Raw genomic sequence first — 18612 nt, 5'->3', positions numbered from 1 at the left:
GAGCGATGAAAGGCCTTCCTACATCCTGGATGCGTACATCGGTACAATGGATCCGGATTATGGTTCAACCGATGCCGTCTGTATCGATATAAAATTAGTCAATCAGATCAGGTTGAGCCTGTGGAGGACCCAGAAATACATTAAATGCTCTACCCTGGTAAAGACCTTCACAAACTACTTAATATCTTTCGAATTTGGCTATTGGAACTGAACTAACCTTATTGCACCCAGGGTAGTCACATCCATAGACACGTTTGCCCTTCTTTGCATTACTGATCCGATGACTTGATGGGGTACGTTCCAGACCCTCGTCGTCGGAAGCCATGATAGCGATATCCCTATGATCAGTATTCTTTTTTTTTTTTTTGGTTATTGCTTTTCCTCTGGATCCCAAGAGCAAAGGATGTAGGCTGCAAGAACTCTGCAAGGAGGAAGGAGAAAGGAAATTTGACGATGAGTTTTCCCTACACGTCTCAGCCTCATTTATGCAAGGCTGAACGTTGGCTGATTAAGCTAGGCTTACCCCGCTCAACTCAAGCGAGACTAGAATATGCTCTTGTTTGTCATCCACTAACTCTATAACTACATGAAGAACATGGAAGGTTTAAGGATACATACCGTCCTACTTCATCTCCACTCACAGCGCAACAGCAAATCTCTCACTTCAGGGGTGATGACAGGACGAGGCATCCGACGAGGGAAAAACTCACCACAAGCGGGAATCCATAGGTCCTTGCTCTCTCTCGCTAAATGCGCTTGTTGTTTGTAGCATGTAGGCGAATATGGACTATAAAGGTATTGAATCACATATCGACACTGGCATGTCAAAAAGGTGTTTCCTATCCTAGGGCTTTGCAATTAGATCGCGTGTGTGCAGACCCTTCCTTGACGGTCATCCTTGGGGATCCCAGACTTGACAATATGGAGGGTCGGATACGATGGAAATGTCTTAGCCAATGAAGAACAGATGATAACATATACTATATCCCCTCTAGTCTTCTCTACGTCGAGACACCGAGACAACGCTAATACTACGACTGTATTAGATGACTGTGTGTATCCCAGCTACAGGTGAGGCTAAGCTATGAATATATATCTCTCACTGTTTCTTATTGCCTTCTATTTATTCTGTCCGCCGCTGTCTTGGGTATAGTCTCCCCATCCCACAGAACACGCAACGTAGTAGGTAAGTAGTAGGCAGGAACCTTGTCCAATATATCCACTCACAAAATCACAGGTTTATTATACTTCACTAATAGGAACTCCTTTTGGATTCGGAACAAGCAAAACCCCCAACGTGTTTACCGGCACCTCGCGCCAATTAGGTTGGACAAAAAACACAATTGAAAATTTCAACTGGAAAAGAAATTCAGTTATATTTCGATATACGTACGATAATTGGAACTAATCCGCGCAGATCGGGACTGGATCCAGATAGTAGCACTAGACAAATGGCAACGGTATTCTGCTTCTTACAGTTCATATCTTTTCAAATCAAGGTACCTAGTTTGGCACTAGTCAATACTCACAAAGGCAAGAATAAGCAAAAATAAAACCAAAAAAAGAAAATGGGCTTAGGGCAGGACATTCAGCTGAAGCTGCACCTGTATGGTACGGTATGATACCGATAAGCCTTTATATTACTACCTCATACATGGCTAAAATATCAATGTAATGAATACAAGTTTTTATGGAGCTAAGGGGAATTCAATTAAATATTGAAGGATATGCATCAAGATAGCACTTCCTGTTCGTGTTGCTCTACCGCCAGCAATGCTTAATGGATCCGGTTAACCAAATCTACCTCTGAGTCCAGTCCTGCGCTGATGCGGACAATATGTTTGGGGACTCCCTGTGATTCAGCCCAATCGAGTTCATGAACGTCGGAGAGTTGAGCGGAAGGCAATGCTAGGCTGAAGTGGGTTCCAATGCGAGGACCCTTGCATATATCCAGCTTGTTGTGAAGCTCCACCGCACTGCTAGGATTTCGGAACAATATACTCAATAAGCATCATGTCTTCCGCGTTGCCGACGGTATTTTTCATGTAGATGAGCTGTTGAGGTCATCTTGGTTCTTGGTTCTCATTCTTCAACAGGATATATATATCCATATGTACTCCGTCCATAGGGTTGATTTCGAACTGCAATTTCCTTGGGCACTGACAGTATATTTCCATATCACATTAGCATGGAGCAGCTGTTTATCCATGGAATTGGCTATATTGTGGCAAGTAGTCACCATCTACTCCAACAGTGTTACAACATGTTTAGATCGGAGACGTTGAAAGTGTGCCATGGTTCGATCCGGGTAAACTCAATTCCACCCGGTTGAAAGCATGCATGGTTGAAGAGGGCGATTTCCAAATTCTTGGGGGGGGGGCAATGTAAGGCGTGGAAGGGACAGGTAAATTAGAAAGATCACAGAAAATGCAAATTCATGTTCATATTCATATTCATTTTACTCTCCGAACCAGCAGAAGAAGTCGAATCAATCTAGTCTAATAATACACATCAAGAATGGAGGCGCGCAAGAGTGCCAGGTGAGGGCCAAAACAAACAAGTCTATTCACAGCAGTAGTGCGAGCGTATATGTAGGACTTCTGTCCTTGACAAAAAGAACGAGCGAATATATATATACTTGGAAGAAAACCGCCAGTTGTAAATGGGGCCGATGATGGTCTATATCTAGCTATTGATCGGGATCATGACCAGGGGTGTTCCTTTACAAAGTAGCCACAAAGGCAAAGACAGCAACCAGAGCGCCGAAGATGGAGCTCGAGACGGAGCTGGCACCACCCGTAGCAAGGGTGGAAGAAGAGGGAGAGGAGGAGCTGTCAGAGTTGCTTGACGAAGAGCCAGAAGAGGAGCTGCCAGAAGAGGAGCTGCCCGAGTTGGTCGACTTAGAGTCAGAAGAGCTACCCGCGCCGGTGGAAGTAGACGAGGAAGCGCTGGCGGTCTTGCTGAATTTAGGGTAGGCCGAGCCACTGACAGAAGCGCTGGAGTAGTGGGCAGTAGCGGAGGAGTTGGACGGACGGAATCCCTTGCCGACCGTGAAGCTGGGGGTGGCCGAGGGAGTGACACTAGCAGCGATTCCGGATGACGAAGGGCCCACAGAGGGAACAGCAGAGCCAGAGGGAACAACAGAGCCAGAAGGAACCGCAGAGCCGGAAGGAACAGCCGAGCTAGAAGCGGCAGTAGATGGGCGAGTGCTGTTCGAGCAAGACAAGTCGAACAACGGGGTGGTGCTCAGAGTGCTGTTGACCACACCGAAGCTGGGATTAGGGGTGACGGGGTTGGCGTCCTGGAGGATGTACCACCAGGTGTTGGTCTCGTCGAACAAGGGGCAGCCCACCTCATCCCAGAAGGTCTTTGCGTTGGCGATGGAAGCGACGGCGAGGTTCTGAGTGTTTCCACTGACGGGCCATCCCGTCTCGGTGATCCAAACCTCCTTGCCATTAGCGACCGCCTTCGTCTGAGCCACGGAGGAATCGAAGAGAGCCTTGGCGTCCGAGATGGAGTTGGACATGGAGCTCTGGAAGTAAGGGTAGCCGTCAAAACCCAACCAGTCCACGGCGTCAATGACGGCCGAATTGGAGCCGTTCGTCCAGGCGGTCCAGGTGTCGACGTGGCCAATGGGGACGCTGCTCAGCGCAGTGCCAGAGATGATCGATCGGACCTCCTTGATATACGAGACCAGGGCGTCGGGGCCAACGCCAAGGCCGGCATTGACTTTCTCACCCTCCGAAGAGGCCCGGTAGAGATCTTCACTACCAACGGAAATACCCACGACCAATTTGGCGAAGGCGTCACCGTATTGGGAGATGGCCGCCTTGAGGGCAGCCAACTCGTTGTCCATACCACCACCAGAGGCCCACAGACCCAGCAACAGCGAAGTGTTTTCAGCAATGGCAGCGGGAATGGCGGAAATGGGGGAGTTGGTCGTACCACCTTGCTGCATAATAGTCAGTACGTGAATTCCGCTTCCTGCTTGATCACCACGTCACTCACGATCATGGTGTACAATCTAGCACTGGTGAAGCCCGAAGTGCCAACAAGACCTTTCGCAGTCGAGAACTCCGATTCGAAATCGGACTGAGTCTTGACGCTGCCATCAGACTTGGCCGCACCATAGTTGAAACCCTTGTAGGCGGCCTCGGACGTAGCGAGCGACAGGGCGAAGGCAAGAAGGTGTGTCAATTGCATTTTGAGGAGGAATTGAGTAAAGACTGTAGAATGATTCTAAAAAAAAAAAAAAAAAAACAAAAAGAAAGTCACAGTAGGACTAAAAAGAAGGAACGAACTTGAAGACAAAAAAATAAAAACAACAAGTTCAAGTGAGAGTAGTAGGAAAAAGAGAGAAGGAGATGAAGATGGAAGAAAGAGGGAAAAGAAGCAGTAGAAGAGGAATCAGGAATAAAAGATTCAGAAACAGATGGAGGCAAAAATCGATGTGGTTCTAGACTGGCCGTGGGTCTTGATGGGTCTTTGCGCGTTGGATATGACTGGCTAGCTCGAGCTTGTTTGGGGACTACCGAAAGCCGATTGGATCTAAAGATAGAATTCTTACAGATTGGGTCAATCGGATCCATGGGATATCCTGGTAAGTGGGGCTCGCATGTCCAATCAGAATAAGAAGACTGCGATCTGATTTCTCAGACACTTACGTACCTGCATGAATACCCCTGACCCTTGAGATTCCCCTCCCTCTCTCGCCAATGGAAACCGATCCCTCGGTCAATTCTAACAGGGATATCCGCCCAGTTCCATGGATGAACCACACGTCAACCCATAACACTCGAACCAACCAGAATTCTCATCTCGGATGGGGATGCCGGCCCGAATCGGTCAGTTGCCTTCTAGGCGGGCCTTTTCTCTGCTTTGTCAGTTCTTAGTCGGAGTCTAAGTGGAAATAGTGCCATATGGGATATTAATGGAAATGTCCTCTGTACTATTTATATATATTCTAGTCATTGTGAGGGCCTCCGAATGCATAATTTCTTCGATTTAAATACTATCAAAAGGGGTGGTAACTCGAACATTCATTTCCACCTCATCTACGGAGTATTACTCGTAAAACATCTATTCAGGGGCACTGGGGGAAGTTATTTATAGATCGCTGAGTGTACATTATATTCTTGGTATCATATGGAAGTATAGTCTGAATATGATGAAATACAAAACTAATTGATCATCAACTAGTCCTGCTGATCAACATGCACAGTCCGAATCCGTCCTTTCATATAGTCCTCCATTTTCAATAACGGCGTTTCCACAATGACTCGACCATCCGCCAGTATCCAACGATCCGGATCCTGCCGTGCTTTCAACGCAGAACAAGGCCATTTATCCGCGCCAGCCAAGTTCCGATCACCAATCGATGTATGAATCGTCTCATTAGTGATCCCCGAATCAACCGGCTTATAAGCAAGCGGTGTCCGTTTCGAAAGACCACCCAGAATCCCCTCCAGAGACCGTGTGAAACTCCACTGCGTCGTCTTACCCAAACTTGTCGCCCACGGGGCAATCTCCTTCTCCAGCGGGCAGGGAGGCAAATCAAACAAATAGCCCTCAATATCAAAACTCAACTGCTCATCCTTCATACACTGCGCGATCATCCACGCCAACGGAATATTCGACAGTCGCGGATCATCCCCCCCACCCCCAACATCCGTATGCACCCCCGAGAACCAAACCTGCAACAGTTCCTGTCCGTGGCTCTTGTTTGGAAGATTCCATAATGTCGGCTGGTACGCCGTTCGCTCCTCATCGAGCGCCAACGCATGAAACGCATACTTTACATTCTCGGAGAGAATCGTATTCCGGAACTCGAGCTTCTCACCCACGCAAGCCCCTAACCAGGTCTGGTGGAAGGCGACCGTGTCCCAGACTCCGATGATCTCCACAGTGAACGGAGGCAGTGGATCTCGGAAGCCAAGTGCTCGTCGCTGCTCGGGCGTATAATCGTCAGCTTTCTTTTGGTAGAAGTCGTCGTACACGGTCGGGAAGTTGTCCATGCCGCGTCGCGTTAGGAGACCCCATTCGCAGACTAGACCTGCTACGGCGCGTGCCGTATATGCGCCGCGTGAGAAGCCAAAGAAGTAGATCTTGTCGCCTTCGTTGTAGTTGTCGACTAGGAAGCCGTATGCTGCGCGGACATTGGCGCTTAGGCCTAATCCTGCTACGCCTGTAGATTGTAAAGATTAGACTTGCTAAGAAGCCATTAAGAACTACGGAAAATTAAACAAAATTGCATAAAATAAAAAAGCAAGCAAGGCGGAACTTGTTCGAGAGGGAGGAAAGTGAAGGCGCTCGGACTTACCACCCCAGTATTTATCTCCCAGGCCAGTCCCGACACCTTTTTGATAGTAAACAATCTGGGGGATTTCGTGTTTCTGACCATCTCTCTCGACAATCGCAATGGGGTTTAAGGCTCTGCTGAATCGCGTCACGTTGGAAGCAGGCTTGCTCGAGTCTGCTGTGGAGTCTTGCCAGGTTCCTGTAGAGATAGACATGAATAACCTACTCAGGTAAAGATAGTATAGACATACCATCACAGCAAATGATAAGCCGTTTACTTGAACAACGGTGAATATCCGACATTGTACTACGTACACTTAGCAACTCTCTGTTGTACTCGATTAAACAGGTTGAGATTGAGATCAAATTTCACAAAAGACTGCGCAGTCATGACCATTTATGTTGAAACTCAATTTCAGCTCTCATTAATCTCATGACCGATAAGAGGGATCTAGATTTGACTAAATTCTGCAGATGCAGGTGGTGATGGCATTGGCCTCTATCGAATACGAACCTGTCATCGAATCATCATCATCAACCTGAAGATCCACGGTACTGCTCGGAATAAATCACATCATTATCCAATGAAGCGTACATGGCGTGACCTCCCAATTATCCTTTGAATTTAACACCCTTTTTAACTTATGATAAAGCTGACGTGAGGATGCCTTAACTGTAATAACATATGTAGTGAACCAGTAAACCTGCGGAGTTTCTTGGTTTTGCAGCCACCCAGCCTGTGATACGAGGGAAATAACATTAAGGCTTAAATACGCGAAACCTTGGAAAGGTTCTTGGTAAATGAGTAAAACTCAGGTCGGGATTATGGTTAAAGTATATTCTAGACTAAGTGTGTCGACAATTTGGCACAATAAACGGAGTCCGAACTTGGCGACAAGAAACCAAACCCTTATGCCCTACTGGAACATACGCTGTAAAGGGATCCCACGACGCTAATCCCGCCGCGAACCCGGCCATTTCCTGCCCAGCAATGCTCAAGCCTGATGCCTTACGGAGTTTGAGTGGCTGAATCTATTTTCTTTGCTGCTCGATTTGAAAGGAGCCTCTCGCGTGACATGAACTTCCACGAGAATTGACTTTCTTTGGGCGTGGAATTTGCAGTAAGGATCAGGATAGTGGCGAACAGTTTATTGCTCGACTATAATGCTTAGCGAAAGATAGAGCAAACACTTAAGTGATCTTACGACTTAGGAATCAGTCAAGTACTGTCACAGGGTTCGTGATCTGGTCCTCCCATCCAGATCTTCCGAACCAATACACTCGTCCATTGTCTGCCCAGATGGACGGTATCGACAAATCATTGGTCGCTCGTGACCAAAGTAAGCTGTGTTTCCAATGCAGCGGCGGTCAAACTGGCCGCATACGACTTGCGTCCAAGCAGTTTCAGTGCGTCAATGCAGTGGGAAGCACGACTGCAAAGATCTGAGTAGTTGGTATTGTGATATACCCAAGCATGCTGCTCGTCGACCATGTGGCGCCGACTTGAAGTCCATGTAAGAAAGACGCTACATGCCTTTTCGAGAGCCTGCACGAGCACATTCGTCCATGGCTCTGTGAGTAAAGGAGTGTCACTCAACGCAGGATGAAATTCAGCACTGTCTCGGAACGTTTGATGGTCACTGGAACAAGACACTCGAGCCAAATCTGATATTGCGTTGCCATTGGCCTTTTTCAACTCCAGGACAAGGCCAGATGATCGTCGGAGTGATCTCTGTAAGCTTTCTGACAGTGAGTCGTTATCAACTTGTTCAATACACGTGGCAGCCAATAGGCAGCCTAAATGCCAGTGCATGCCAAGTATAACATACCAGGACTGTACCTTGGCTGGTAGGCTCTCGTGATTGGTTATGCAGTCTCGCATAAACTGGCCGTAAGCCACAGTCCAATGTTGATAAACGGATAGTGTTGCAGAAATCACACCTTCGATGTCCCTCTCGCCAGTCCGCGCATTTGTGAGAGTCTGGAGCCTTGCAACTCTCCGCCACAACAAGACCTTGACAGGGATCGCTTCCTGTAAGATTGCAAATGCCTCATCTGCGCTACAAGGCCATCGAGCCTTATCACCGCTGAGACGCGGGGAGCTCAAGAGATACGTCCCCCACAGTTCAGGCGTAGTACCTGTTCTATTGGTGTCGCCGACGCCGTACGTGGTTGACATATGCGCATAGGCGGTTTGGTATACAGGTAGGGCTTGGCTAGTCGTGATCTTTGGAAGTTCACAATCGTGTTCAGCGATTACGAGAGGGCGCTGAGTGAGCGCAGACGACGTGGTGTCGCACATGACACCCAGCCAGAAAAGCAGATCGAAACTCTGCAAGACTATCGCACGAGACATCTGCGCTGATTGAGCACTCGATCTTGTATACGTTTGCGAAGAACCCTGTGCTGCTATTCTCCGTCGCCACGAGGCAAGGTAGCGAAGTGCCGTCTCTAAGTAAGTTGGCCGGCTATCCCAGTCCTTGACGGCGTTGATTTGTGCCAAACTGCGGGCCTCCAGACCGCTCATATCTCCAGGATTGAAGCTTGGTGAGTGCAAATCAGTTGTCCTGAGATTTGCTGCTCTGCTCGGGAATTGAACCCTGCAACGGTCAGGGGCTAGGTGTTGGGACCAAATTTGAGATTCCAGCATCTTCTCACGATCCCCGACAGCGGGTGGTTGCTGTGTCATAGAAAATATCATTCGTGCAAAAATAACCTTGAAAGAATCCGAATCATCACACGCAAGAAGAGAGTTTCGGCATTCATGCCAAACGCTCTGCTGGACTAGGGCTTCGAAGGGTGCTGCAAACCCGTCAAAGGTCGTAGACGTGGCCAGCGATAGACCCAAAGCGCTATTGGCATCGTCGAATAAGCTATTCGTGTTTCTCACGTGGGACCACTGACTGGCAAAAGCCAGTACAGCAGCATAAAGAGCTTTCGTCGCTTTGAGGCTGTCGGCTTTCGTCATCGATGGGCTATGAAAAGGAACAAATGCTTCATCAAGCTGACAAACTCGTGCGTAGATGCTGAAACCCCTACCCACTTTAGTCTTTTGGTTCAGGCCCGGATGTACTAATTCATGCTCTCTGCGCTTCAGTTTCTGGTAAGGACAATTACTCTCGGTCACCCAACAAGAGAGAGCGTTCTCGATGCTATCATAGTAGATGCGCAATAAATTTGCAGAGATAAGCGATTTATTCGTGCCCTGTGAGATGCTTTCCTGCAGAGGATTGAATGGGTCGAACATCTCATCATTGCCGTTGACAAATGCGCCTGCCGCTCCAGGGAGGCCGCCCTGACCTATTGTATCATCGATTGAAAGACCGTCATTTTCTATGATACAATAGTCCGATTGGCTTGGATGCCCCGAGTGACTGCTGCTAGGCTCTAAAAGCGATGACGCAGTTGCAGCTGTGTCATCATGATAGTGAAATATATCTAACTCCCATCCCTCCTGCCTTGTTGATCCAAAACCTTTAAGCTGATCACAACGTAATGATGGAGTAGAGTTATCTAAAGCGAATGTGTATCCTGGGGAAAGGGACGTTGTTGTGAAGCTAGGATGTGTATATTGTGATTTGAGCGGCTGGTGCTCCCACTGCGAAGCCATGCCGAATTGATGGATGTGCTCGTTTAGACCTGGAACAGCGGTTTCATCCAGTTCAACACCGCTCAACTCGAGGTCGCCAGCATTGAAGTTGGAATAAGCCGGCTCGTCTATTGCTGCAGCTTCAGCAGACGACGTGCTGATTGTAAGATCTGCGGCGGTAGTGCAAGCATCGATTTTGCGCTTTACGCTTCGAGGCAAGACGCTTTTCGGTCGACTTAGGAGCCAATTGAAAGTACATTGCTTTTGCGAACGGGTACACGACGAGCATGCCCTAGGAGCATTCTCATCATAATCATTACCCCCTAGAAAAATATTCACACCCAAAGCTGCAGCATCACAAGCGCGACGGTTTCGACGACAGTGATCACAGCTTTTGTACTGTCGTCGGCTGCTTTTGACATACGGAGCCGGTCTGGATAGGTGGTGTATCGGACGGATCGTTCGTGAGGATGCCATGGGGTTTATGATTATAGAACAAATGCATCGACGAACTCAGGAAGGGCAAGGCTTGTTTCAGACCAGCTTTTAGTAGGATGCTCTCAAGATGATTGTCGTCGTTGATGTATACTTGACCTTTGAGTCGAGCGCGAGTAGCCGAAATAGGGCTAATGGAGCCGAGGCTAAATCTAAGAACCCCTCCCGCAGTGGCCAATGCAGCAGGGCTCAACTCTTCCTGTGGGGTTCAGACTACTACTGTTACTACTGTTACTACTAGTAATGTACTGACGAGAGCTACATTGGTGGAACATTGACCCGAAGGGAAGCCATTAATCACCCAACCATGGCATGCCTTGAATCTATGGGACTATGGGACTTTAGCAGTATTCTGACACACTACTTTTCTAAGCCCGACGTGATGTGATGTTAGTGGTCTAGTCTCATTAGGCCAGGTCTTTTGCCTTCAGCCCTTGACTTCGGGCTGTCGGTCTCATATTGTTGATCACATAATCAATATGGATGTCTCCGGGGCATTTTGCACCTGATGAGTAATCATGGGAGAAAAACACAAAATTGAATTCGGAAAATTAGCACCATAGAATGCTACTCTTCAACCACTTCACATCTTATGCCCATTGCTCTTCAGCACTCGCTGCCATCTGTTAGGAGCAAAGATACTTGCGAAGGAATTCAGTCTGACAACCAGCGTTTGCCTCGAAGTTTGGTCCCGAGTATCCATCAAAATGACCTCCAGGCAAGATATGAAGCTGCTTCGGTTCAAGGGCACGCGAAAAAGCTTCTAGAGCGATGTCAGTAGGCGTGAGGACGTCATTTTGGGCGACAGTCATCAACAATGGCGCAGGGGAAATGTGGTGGATGTGTGCTGATGGATTATACTCGCGGAATGCCTCAACACTATTGTTGCCATTAGAAATAATCCGCTAGGCCAATGAACAAGTACTTCACCTCTTGACAGTCACTTCATTTTTCCAGTTACTCTTCTTGCCCCAGCTCGTGAAGAACTCGTAGCTGTCGGGCGTCGGCAATGCAGATGGTTTGTAAACGTCTGCATCAACTACAGGTAACGTTCCTGCAGGCTTCCCTGCCGCTCGGGCTAGACGATCTAATAAGACGCAAAGGTAACTTAGTATCATATCAGCGGAGGTCACGGTTATTCCACTCACCATCCTGGAATAGCTGATTTAGACCCGCGATGAAATCAGGGCGGATCAGTCTGTGGAACGTTGTCCATCCATCAACGCATGGCACCTGAGAAAGCACCACTTTCACTCTTTTGTCGACAGCACCAAGCCATAGAACATGACCTCCACTGTAGGAACTCCCCCAGACACCAATTTTGTCCGAGTCGACATCGGATCGAGATTGGGCATAAGTGATGGCATCTGAATAGTCGCTGATCTGCTGTGCAGGAATTATCTCTTGACGTGGCTGTTCTGCTTTGGTATCACTGTCGCCAAAGCCACGATTATCGTACACGAGGCATGACAGGGACAGGTTGGACACAAAATGATCGGCAAACATGTTCAGATCCATTTCTTTCAAACCCGAAAATCCGTGGGTCATAATAAGACATGGGAGTTTACTGTCACTGGCATGTTGGGGCCTGTAGAGCCATCCTCGCAGCGTGACATTGTCAGAGGTCTGGAATGAGATATCCTGGCGTGGCATGGCTGGTTGAAGGAAAAAGGGAGTGGTACAGATATGAGTTGATGAAGGGCAAGATACTTGTTTTGACTTGAACCTCCCTGTGAGAGCAGGAGCCGAACCTGTAGAAATATATATCTGAATTTCATGTCTGATCATTCGATCGTTCAAGATATTGTGTCATAAACTAGCCTGCCTCGACGCAACCGGTCGCCCCACTTTTGCGGAACCGCGAAACCTTTGGAATACGAGACTCACGTTATCCCAAGATGAACTCGTACAGCAGCAACTTGCAAATCCACTCAGTCTAGAAGCTGCGGAACCGCGTATGGGCCCCAGCGTCTCCGGGGATCTGGAACCGGGATATGTCAGAGGTACTGGGTTCCGGCCTTTACATACTCCAGCTAGTTCATAGGTTAGAGTGCGCTCTAACCAGCCGCTTCAGAAAACTTTCTAAGAGACATATGTGCTAATACCTAGTACCAAATGATCAATTCCTTTTATATATCAATTTCCATTCTCAGCCGACTCCTAATACTTGTGTCTATATCACGCGGTGAGGCTCGAAGGCGATCACTTCATCGCCCATTGAATATCAGTCTTCTCACCTCAGACTTAATCTCCTTTGCTTTTCATCATCGAAATAGGGCGCTCAGGTGTTTCTAACCGTATGAAAGTTGAACACCAGCTGCAGTCCCCTGACAAGATGCTATGCATTAATCTACGAAACAACTGAAACACAGCGGTCCTTGACTTTCGACAAGCTCACAAATACATCGAGGAAAGGTTGCGCGAAGAGAAAGAACTTCATGAGGAGAGATTCTTGAGAAGCCGCCACTTTTGACTGTGACTTGGTGCAATACCAGATGAATTTCTTCACATAGAATGCCTCTGGATAGCCGAAGGCGGTACTGTGTATAGCTACCGTTGTAGATATTTTTATTGGGGTATCTCCTCAAGTGTTGCTTCTGACGGTCGTAGAAGCTCATCCCAATCTTTTCGTTGTGTTACACCCTTATATTCTTGGTTTAGATGGATTCCTTGCTTTTTGGAAAAACGTCACCTTTTCGTTATTGCCGTAATGATGCTATCAGACATCGCGAACGTTGCTCGACTGCTTTAGCGCGCTATGACCTGGTTCCGGAGGCGAACACGACGGAGCCATTCCGCCTAAGCATTCGGTAAGTGGAAGCGTTATCTCTTGTTGCGGAAGCGCAGATCGTGATTGAACGAATCAAAATGCCGTGTCGAAGATATACTAGTGGGATCCGCCCCCTAAAGCCGGTGCATATCCTGGGACTTTACGGCAGAGTGAAGGGAGTGCAGCGCCAAGATCAAAATGGAAATCATGGAATACAGAGCGCGTCAGTCTGAGAATCAAGCAAACCCAGTAGCCGAGGAACATCACGGATGTAACCGAACAAGGGCCTCTGTAGTGAGCATGGACTAGCTACCGTCGCTTTGTACACAGGGGTTATTTTCCTGGACGTATCTAGTTCTCAGACGATGAAACTGACACATCGAGCATCACATCAAAGCTACAGGAAGGCTTGCTGGTCCAATCAAGTTGAACTGCTCTCATGCACGGACAGCACTTGGGTGCCAGATATCCAAACTTCAATACTAGTAAAATGGTATGCGCCCGTCCGAGATGGTTGACGGGTCCGGATTAGCAACGAGTCCTACATAATGAGGCCAAAAGATAAGGACCTGTTATTTGCCACAATGCCTACTTAGCGATGAAACCGCCATCCACATTGATAAAACTACCAGTCATCCAGCTAGCAGCAGGACCACTAAGCACTAGGACCGCCTTGGCAACATCCTCAGGGGTTCCTAAATGCGGCCAAGGGCTTTGAGAATGCAACATGGCGCTCGTATCTTTTCCGTCGAGGAATGACCGCACCATCGCGGTCGCTAAGAAACCAGGGCAAACGGCGTTGACGTGAATCTTTTCGGGGGCATAGTCTACGGCGACTTGTCGAGTAAGATTTACAACTGCCCCTTTGCTTGCGCAATACGAGGCTGAAGTGATTGTTCGTCAGCATCTAGTATAGATCGAGGCGGCTTTCTGAAGATGCACGGGAGGAGACTTACGCTCTAGAGCCAAGCCGACCTGGTCACCGATTGAAGCAATATTGACAATCCAACCACGTTCGCCAGACGGTAAGGGGTCTTGTTTCATCATCTGCGTAATGGCGAATTTCATGCCAAGGAAAACGCCGCGAGTGTTCACAGCCTGCGATATTGGTGAGTGCTGCATACTCAGGAGTGATCCCCGATCTCGCTTACCATGGTCTTGTCAAATGCCATAACGGGCTCGTTTACAATGTTATTGAGACCGCAAAAGATGCCAGCATTATTCACCATGCTGCAAATAATGTGGTTAGTAATACAGGTATTTTGACTAGACTGTTACAGAGGAGCTTCCGGCAATACATCCAATCTGATAGGGATTGGGGACTTACATGTCCAGCCTCCCATAGCGCTCGGCTGCTAGCTGTACCAAGGCTTTCACATCATCCTCAGAACTTACGTCCGCTTTTTGAAAGATAGCTTTCCCTTTCAAAGTTTGTTGAATCTCCTCGTGCGTGGGAGTTTGCACCTGCTCGTAGCCTCCAGATCGGACTTCGGGAGTCAAGTCGCTGCAAACCACGCTAGCTCCTTCGCTGGCGAGGGCAATTGCACGACCATTGCCAGATGATGAGCCGGTGACGATGGCTACACGTCCAGTGATGCTAGAATGAGTCGAGATTAGCTTCGGAAAAGATGTTCGCGAATCAGTGATCGTATTCTGGTAAGTCTTTTCCAAGAGAGAGGTGTAGCGATACGAGGAACAATGGTAGGACGGGTAGAAAAACTCACTCGAGAATACCAGACATTTTCGACCGCTTAGATCACAGAATATACACCCCTGGTGACGACTAGATGATAAGTTTAAACGACCTAGACTGCGCTAACTTTTATGAATGTTTTTCGACCGCGTCCCCTCTTCAATCTACAATTACAGTATGTAACGTGGGGCCGGAGCTTAAAGCGGCTCCGCCATTGAAACTCTCGGGATTTATGTTTATAAATCATTTCTCTTAGCAAGAGCGGAACCGCAGTTCCTCTGTAGAAAGATTCATGTCAAGCGCGTGTTTTAAACTTTTGTGAATCGCTGCCCGGCTCCGGTGACATTGTACGAGGAAAGGATTACCCTCTCCACAACTGATTCATTTCCTGTGCAGCTGCCTCGTGCCATATTGAATGAGGACAACTAAATTCATGGCCTTATTCGTTGCATCCGTTGCTGTTCGGGGTGAAAAGAGGTTCTCGTGTGACCAGAGGTTTCGCCAGAACTGACATGTTATGTGCTGGGAATCCAGTTAAGGACGTCTACCTGGTAGTCGATGATATCCACTCCATCCTGTTATCTTAGGAGTGACGATGATCATACACAGCACTCCAAGATATTCTACATATCTTATAACGTAATAGCCCTAAACTCGTGAACCGAGGGTTATACATTTGGTGGTCCTGCTCATAGTCCTTTTGGGCTGCATTCAGTTATATGAGGAAAGACGGTTCCAAGTTGAAGCCCCCATCAATTATCGTTGTCTCATTACTGTCACTAAAAGTGTCATCAGGAACCCTGGTTAGATACGAATATTTCTGCGCAACTTTACTGGGTTGAAAATAAAAACAGGTAAGATAGAGAAAATTTAGAAGAAGGCTCACATTTAAAAACTAAAATGGTTCTTGTATTATGTATTGCTACTATCTGCTCCGCGAAATAGGTCTTCTATCTCCTGGTCAAATATTATGTCAGGGTTTAGAAGACGCCATCGGCGCCACTGGCAAAGGGAGTATTGCCACCAGCGCCGGAGTCTAGGCTGCTGATGATGTTAGGTGATTCGTGTTGGTCAGTGTGGTTGTCGAGGTCGGGGCCATAGCGGTTGGGGACGCTTCCAAATCCAGCGATAGATGTTGATAATATGGACTGGAGGGCCACATAATCGGGACACTCGACTCGCTGGGCACCGAACTTTGTCGATTTTGCGAACGGCTTCGAAGAATGGCGCGAACGGCTGGGACATAGACTGCGATAATGTTGATGAACATTTCTCGCATGCCCCAGCTAATGCAAATTTTATATCAGACTGATATAACCCAGAGACAATTGGTATGCGAGGGAGAACAATCACCCACCGATTCCAGTTGAGCTGGCTTGGTTCCCACAGGGTAATTGAGATTCGCACGACTCTACAGAGCTTTAGTAATCAGACATATTCTCTATGTTAAAACGGTCTGTGCATTGTATGTGCTTACGCAGTGATAAGGACGACTGTTCCCGCGCTGAGAAAGCAGAGAATCTTCAATTTTCTTGGCTTGTTAGGAGAGTTTGGTCCCATTTGCCGCATACTAATCGTCCTGGAAGCATGATGAGCTCACTTTGCTTTGGAGACCTGGAGTCTCGCCAATAAAATAATTGGTAGAGCGATAATCTAATCTTGAGGGTCAATACTGACATTCCTTGTAGTCAGCCTTTACGTACCCCAGAGTCTGTGCTTCGTTCATACCTAGGTTAGCTTGATATGCACAAAAACGGGAGAAAGAAGTCTTACAAGACGTTTGAAACTGCCAACGCAATAAAGATATTCGGTGGTTGAATACAATTGATGGGAGGCAACGGCTTGATTTCCCAGAATCTCCTGAACGGAATGCACGCAAGGGACATACTAAGTATGACCCCAATGTAGGTTAGTAGACAAATAACTCCAATAAGCAAGACTAAGAGGCGATGTCGCCCAAGCCCACTAGTTAGGCGCCAGTATAGCAGCAGTAAACTGGCCTTGAGGAGCCAGAGAATGGTGGGATAAGAGTATGCTAAGACAAGCTCCCATTTCGTTCCAAGGATGAGACGGCGAGCCTCTTCGTCGGTTAAGGCATTGATCTCAGCCTGAGTGAAGTCCACTTTGTCTCCATTGATATACACGAGATAGCAACCGACCGCACATACAGTATAGAAGGCGGGAATCAAAAGAGAGACAAAGTCCTCAGCTGCCGGCTGATGGAGACCGTGTAACCAGCACCGCAACCCAACACGAGACAATAGAATGACAGTCCCGACACCGAAAAGGGACCATAGTTCCGGGATCCACTGTGCTCGGAGAGGTTATTATGTGGTACTATAGGACAGAACAAGCGAACGTACCGTATCATCTCGCACCAGGCCCATCAGGAATAGAGTCAATCGACAAGGCTAGGATACAGTGAATGCAGACAGTCCCTGAAACGCAACTACTACTTTTGAATGAGTGCGAAGAGGATAACATGACACTGAGCTATTGTTGGGCTTTCACCCGAGCTTGTCTCATACCACTACTTATACCCCCCTTGTATTGAACTGTCTGTCGCTCTCTCCGAGGATGTATTAAAATGAGGGTGACGATAGGTGGCCTAACACTAATTCTAGGCGGGCCGTATTACTTAATGGATATAGTGAACTGCCAGAAATAGTTGATCACCTTCATCCAGCACGGGTTCAGGGTGTGGAGCTTTAGGTCTGTTTCCAAAACGGGGCAGCAGGATTGACATCATGAATGGCCCACAGTACTGGGGCGGAAACGCCGATGGAGTATCCATTTAACTGCTGAACCTTGACCGGTGAGGAATTATGATTGGAAGCCCTATGAGAACCAAGGCAAACCTGAACTCAAAATAATACATGCGATGTGTGGGACCTCCACAGGTTACATGGTGCGGTGAGGCCGTTAAGGTAGAAGAATGATCCCATATAACATAGATCTGGCAAAGGTTATAACCTAATTTAGCCTCCCACCCAGGGAGCAGGGCCCTAGTATAGCCCGTTTCCATTGGTCGGCAATACCACGCAAAGAATTCCAACTGATCAAACTTCATGTCTATCTATTAGATGCGGATATACATCCCCTGCATAAATGGTTAGTGCTATAAATCGCGAGAGGATCTACAATTGAACCTATCCTTCGGGAAAGCTTATTTACTTCATGTTCATTCTCAGCTAGGTAAAATGACATAGCGAAATTCATCACCTAAATACATCAACGAATTATTTTCACGATAAAAGGACATGCGATACATGCCGAGTTAATCATCCCCTCATCGGTCAAACTAGGACAGAAACACGTCAGTGTACTCTCCATGAGACTCCTCCAACTTACGGAATTGAGTCCTGTATCCCGATGGGTTCTGTCCACCATACCCTAGAAACTGTCAAAGAGTACCTTTTTGTCTAGTTGATCATTAGCCAAGACTCGAATGCCATCTTCGCGGTGAAGTACTGACTGCAAGGGAATGGAGTCCACTCCGTCCCATCCTCAGGCAAATAGACCTTGAACACCCCATTGGCCAATTTATTCTTCATCACACCAGCCGAGCCAGGGGTACACCTAAGGCGATCCATCCGTGCGAAGACGGAAAGCATAGCAGCTGCCGCAACAGTTACAATCTCACGCCCGAGGCATGAATGTGGCCCCCATCCGTGGTGGATGTACAGGTCGTCAGGACGGTCAAGTTTGACGGCTTGAGGGTCAGGGAACTTGATTGGATCTCGACCAGCTGAGACAAAGTCGGCCAAT

The 18612-nt window shown here is 47.8% G+C and overlaps 6 protein-coding genes across 6 annotated transcripts; all 6 read right to left on the bottom strand.

Moving 5' to 3' along the window:
- Positions 1-2199: 2199 nt before the first annotated feature.
- bgt2 (GPI-anchored beta-1,3-endoglucanase EglC) lies at positions 2200-4246 on the bottom strand. The gene is made up of 2 exons (XM_032054621.1): positions 4009-4246; positions 2200-3952 (listed from the first exon to the last, which is right to left on the bottom strand). Exons 1-2 carry the CDS (start codon positions 4201-4203, stop codon positions 2723-2725), a joined length of 1425 nt encoding a protein of 474 aa, XP_031913368.1. The 5' UTR covers positions 4204-4246; the 3' UTR covers positions 2200-2722.
- A 949-nt stretch (positions 4247-5195) lies between these two features.
- BDV38DRAFT_271418 (T6SS phospholipase effector Tle1-like catalytic domain-containing protein) lies at positions 5196-6512 on the bottom strand (the record flags this gene model as incomplete). Its single annotated transcript, XM_032057314.1, has 2 exons — positions 5196-6184; positions 6320-6512. The coding sequence occupies 2 exons, from the start codon at positions 6510-6512 to the stop codon at positions 5196-5198; spliced, it is 1182 nt and encodes a 393-aa protein (XP_031913367.1).
- A 1103-nt stretch (positions 6513-7615) lies between these two features.
- BDV38DRAFT_283141 (Zn(II)2Cys6 transcription factor domain-containing protein) lies at positions 7616-10363 on the bottom strand (the record flags this gene model as incomplete). The annotated part of the gene is made up of 1 exon (XM_032059977.1): positions 7616-10363. The coding sequence occupies one exon, from the start codon at positions 10361-10363 to the stop codon at positions 7616-7618; it is 2748 nt and encodes a 915-aa protein (XP_031913366.1).
- Positions 10364-10810: 447 nt separating this feature from the next.
- Positions 10811-12034, bottom strand: BDV38DRAFT_293061 (alpha/beta hydrolase; the record flags this gene model as incomplete). The annotated part of the gene is made up of 3 exons (XM_032062159.1): positions 10811-11260; positions 11312-11468; positions 11530-12034. The coding sequence occupies 3 exons, from the start codon at positions 12032-12034 to the stop codon at positions 11008-11010; spliced, it is 915 nt and encodes a 304-aa protein (XP_031913365.1). The 3' UTR covers positions 10811-11007.
- Positions 12035-13739: 1705 nt separating this feature from the next.
- BDV38DRAFT_293060 (SDR family NAD(P)-dependent oxidoreductase) lies at positions 13740-14892 on the bottom strand (the record flags this gene model as incomplete). The annotated part of the gene is made up of 5 exons (XM_032062158.1): positions 13740-14035; positions 14108-14249; positions 14303-14381; positions 14479-14748; positions 14876-14892. 5 exons carry the CDS (start codon positions 14890-14892, stop codon positions 13740-13742), a joined length of 804 nt encoding a protein of 267 aa, XP_031913364.1.
- Positions 14893-15824: 932 nt separating this feature from the next.
- BDV38DRAFT_283138 (uncharacterized protein) lies at positions 15825-17231 on the bottom strand (the record flags this gene model as incomplete). Its single annotated transcript, XM_032059976.1, has 7 exons — positions 15825-16130; positions 16198-16255; positions 16322-16375; positions 16445-16497; positions 16548-16560; positions 16618-17153; positions 17208-17231. 7 exons carry the CDS (start codon positions 17229-17231, stop codon positions 15825-15827), a joined length of 1044 nt encoding a protein of 347 aa, XP_031913363.1.
- Positions 17232-18612: the final 1381 nt, after the last annotated feature.

The sequence above is a fragment of the Aspergillus pseudotamarii genome (genome assembly GCF_009193445.1).
Source record: "Aspergillus pseudotamarii strain CBS 117625 unplaced genomic scaffold BDV38scaffold_28, whole genome shotgun sequence".
NCBI lineage: Eukaryota > Fungi > Ascomycota > Eurotiomycetes > Eurotiales > Aspergillaceae > Aspergillus > Aspergillus pseudotamarii.
Note: the sequence above shows the minus strand (reverse complement) of the source record. Positions and strands in the feature narration are given on the sequence as shown.

Excerpts from the sequence above, each read along its gene's own strand:
- bgt2 (XM_032054621.1), bottom strand. The coding sequence starts at position 4,203 with ATGCAATTGACACACCTTCTTGCCTTCGCCCTGTCGCTCGCTACGTCC. Across the intron at positions 3,953-4,008 it reads CTAGATTGTACACCATGATC|CAAGGTGGTACGACCAACTC; the intron begins GTGAGTGACGTG and ends ACTATTATGCAG.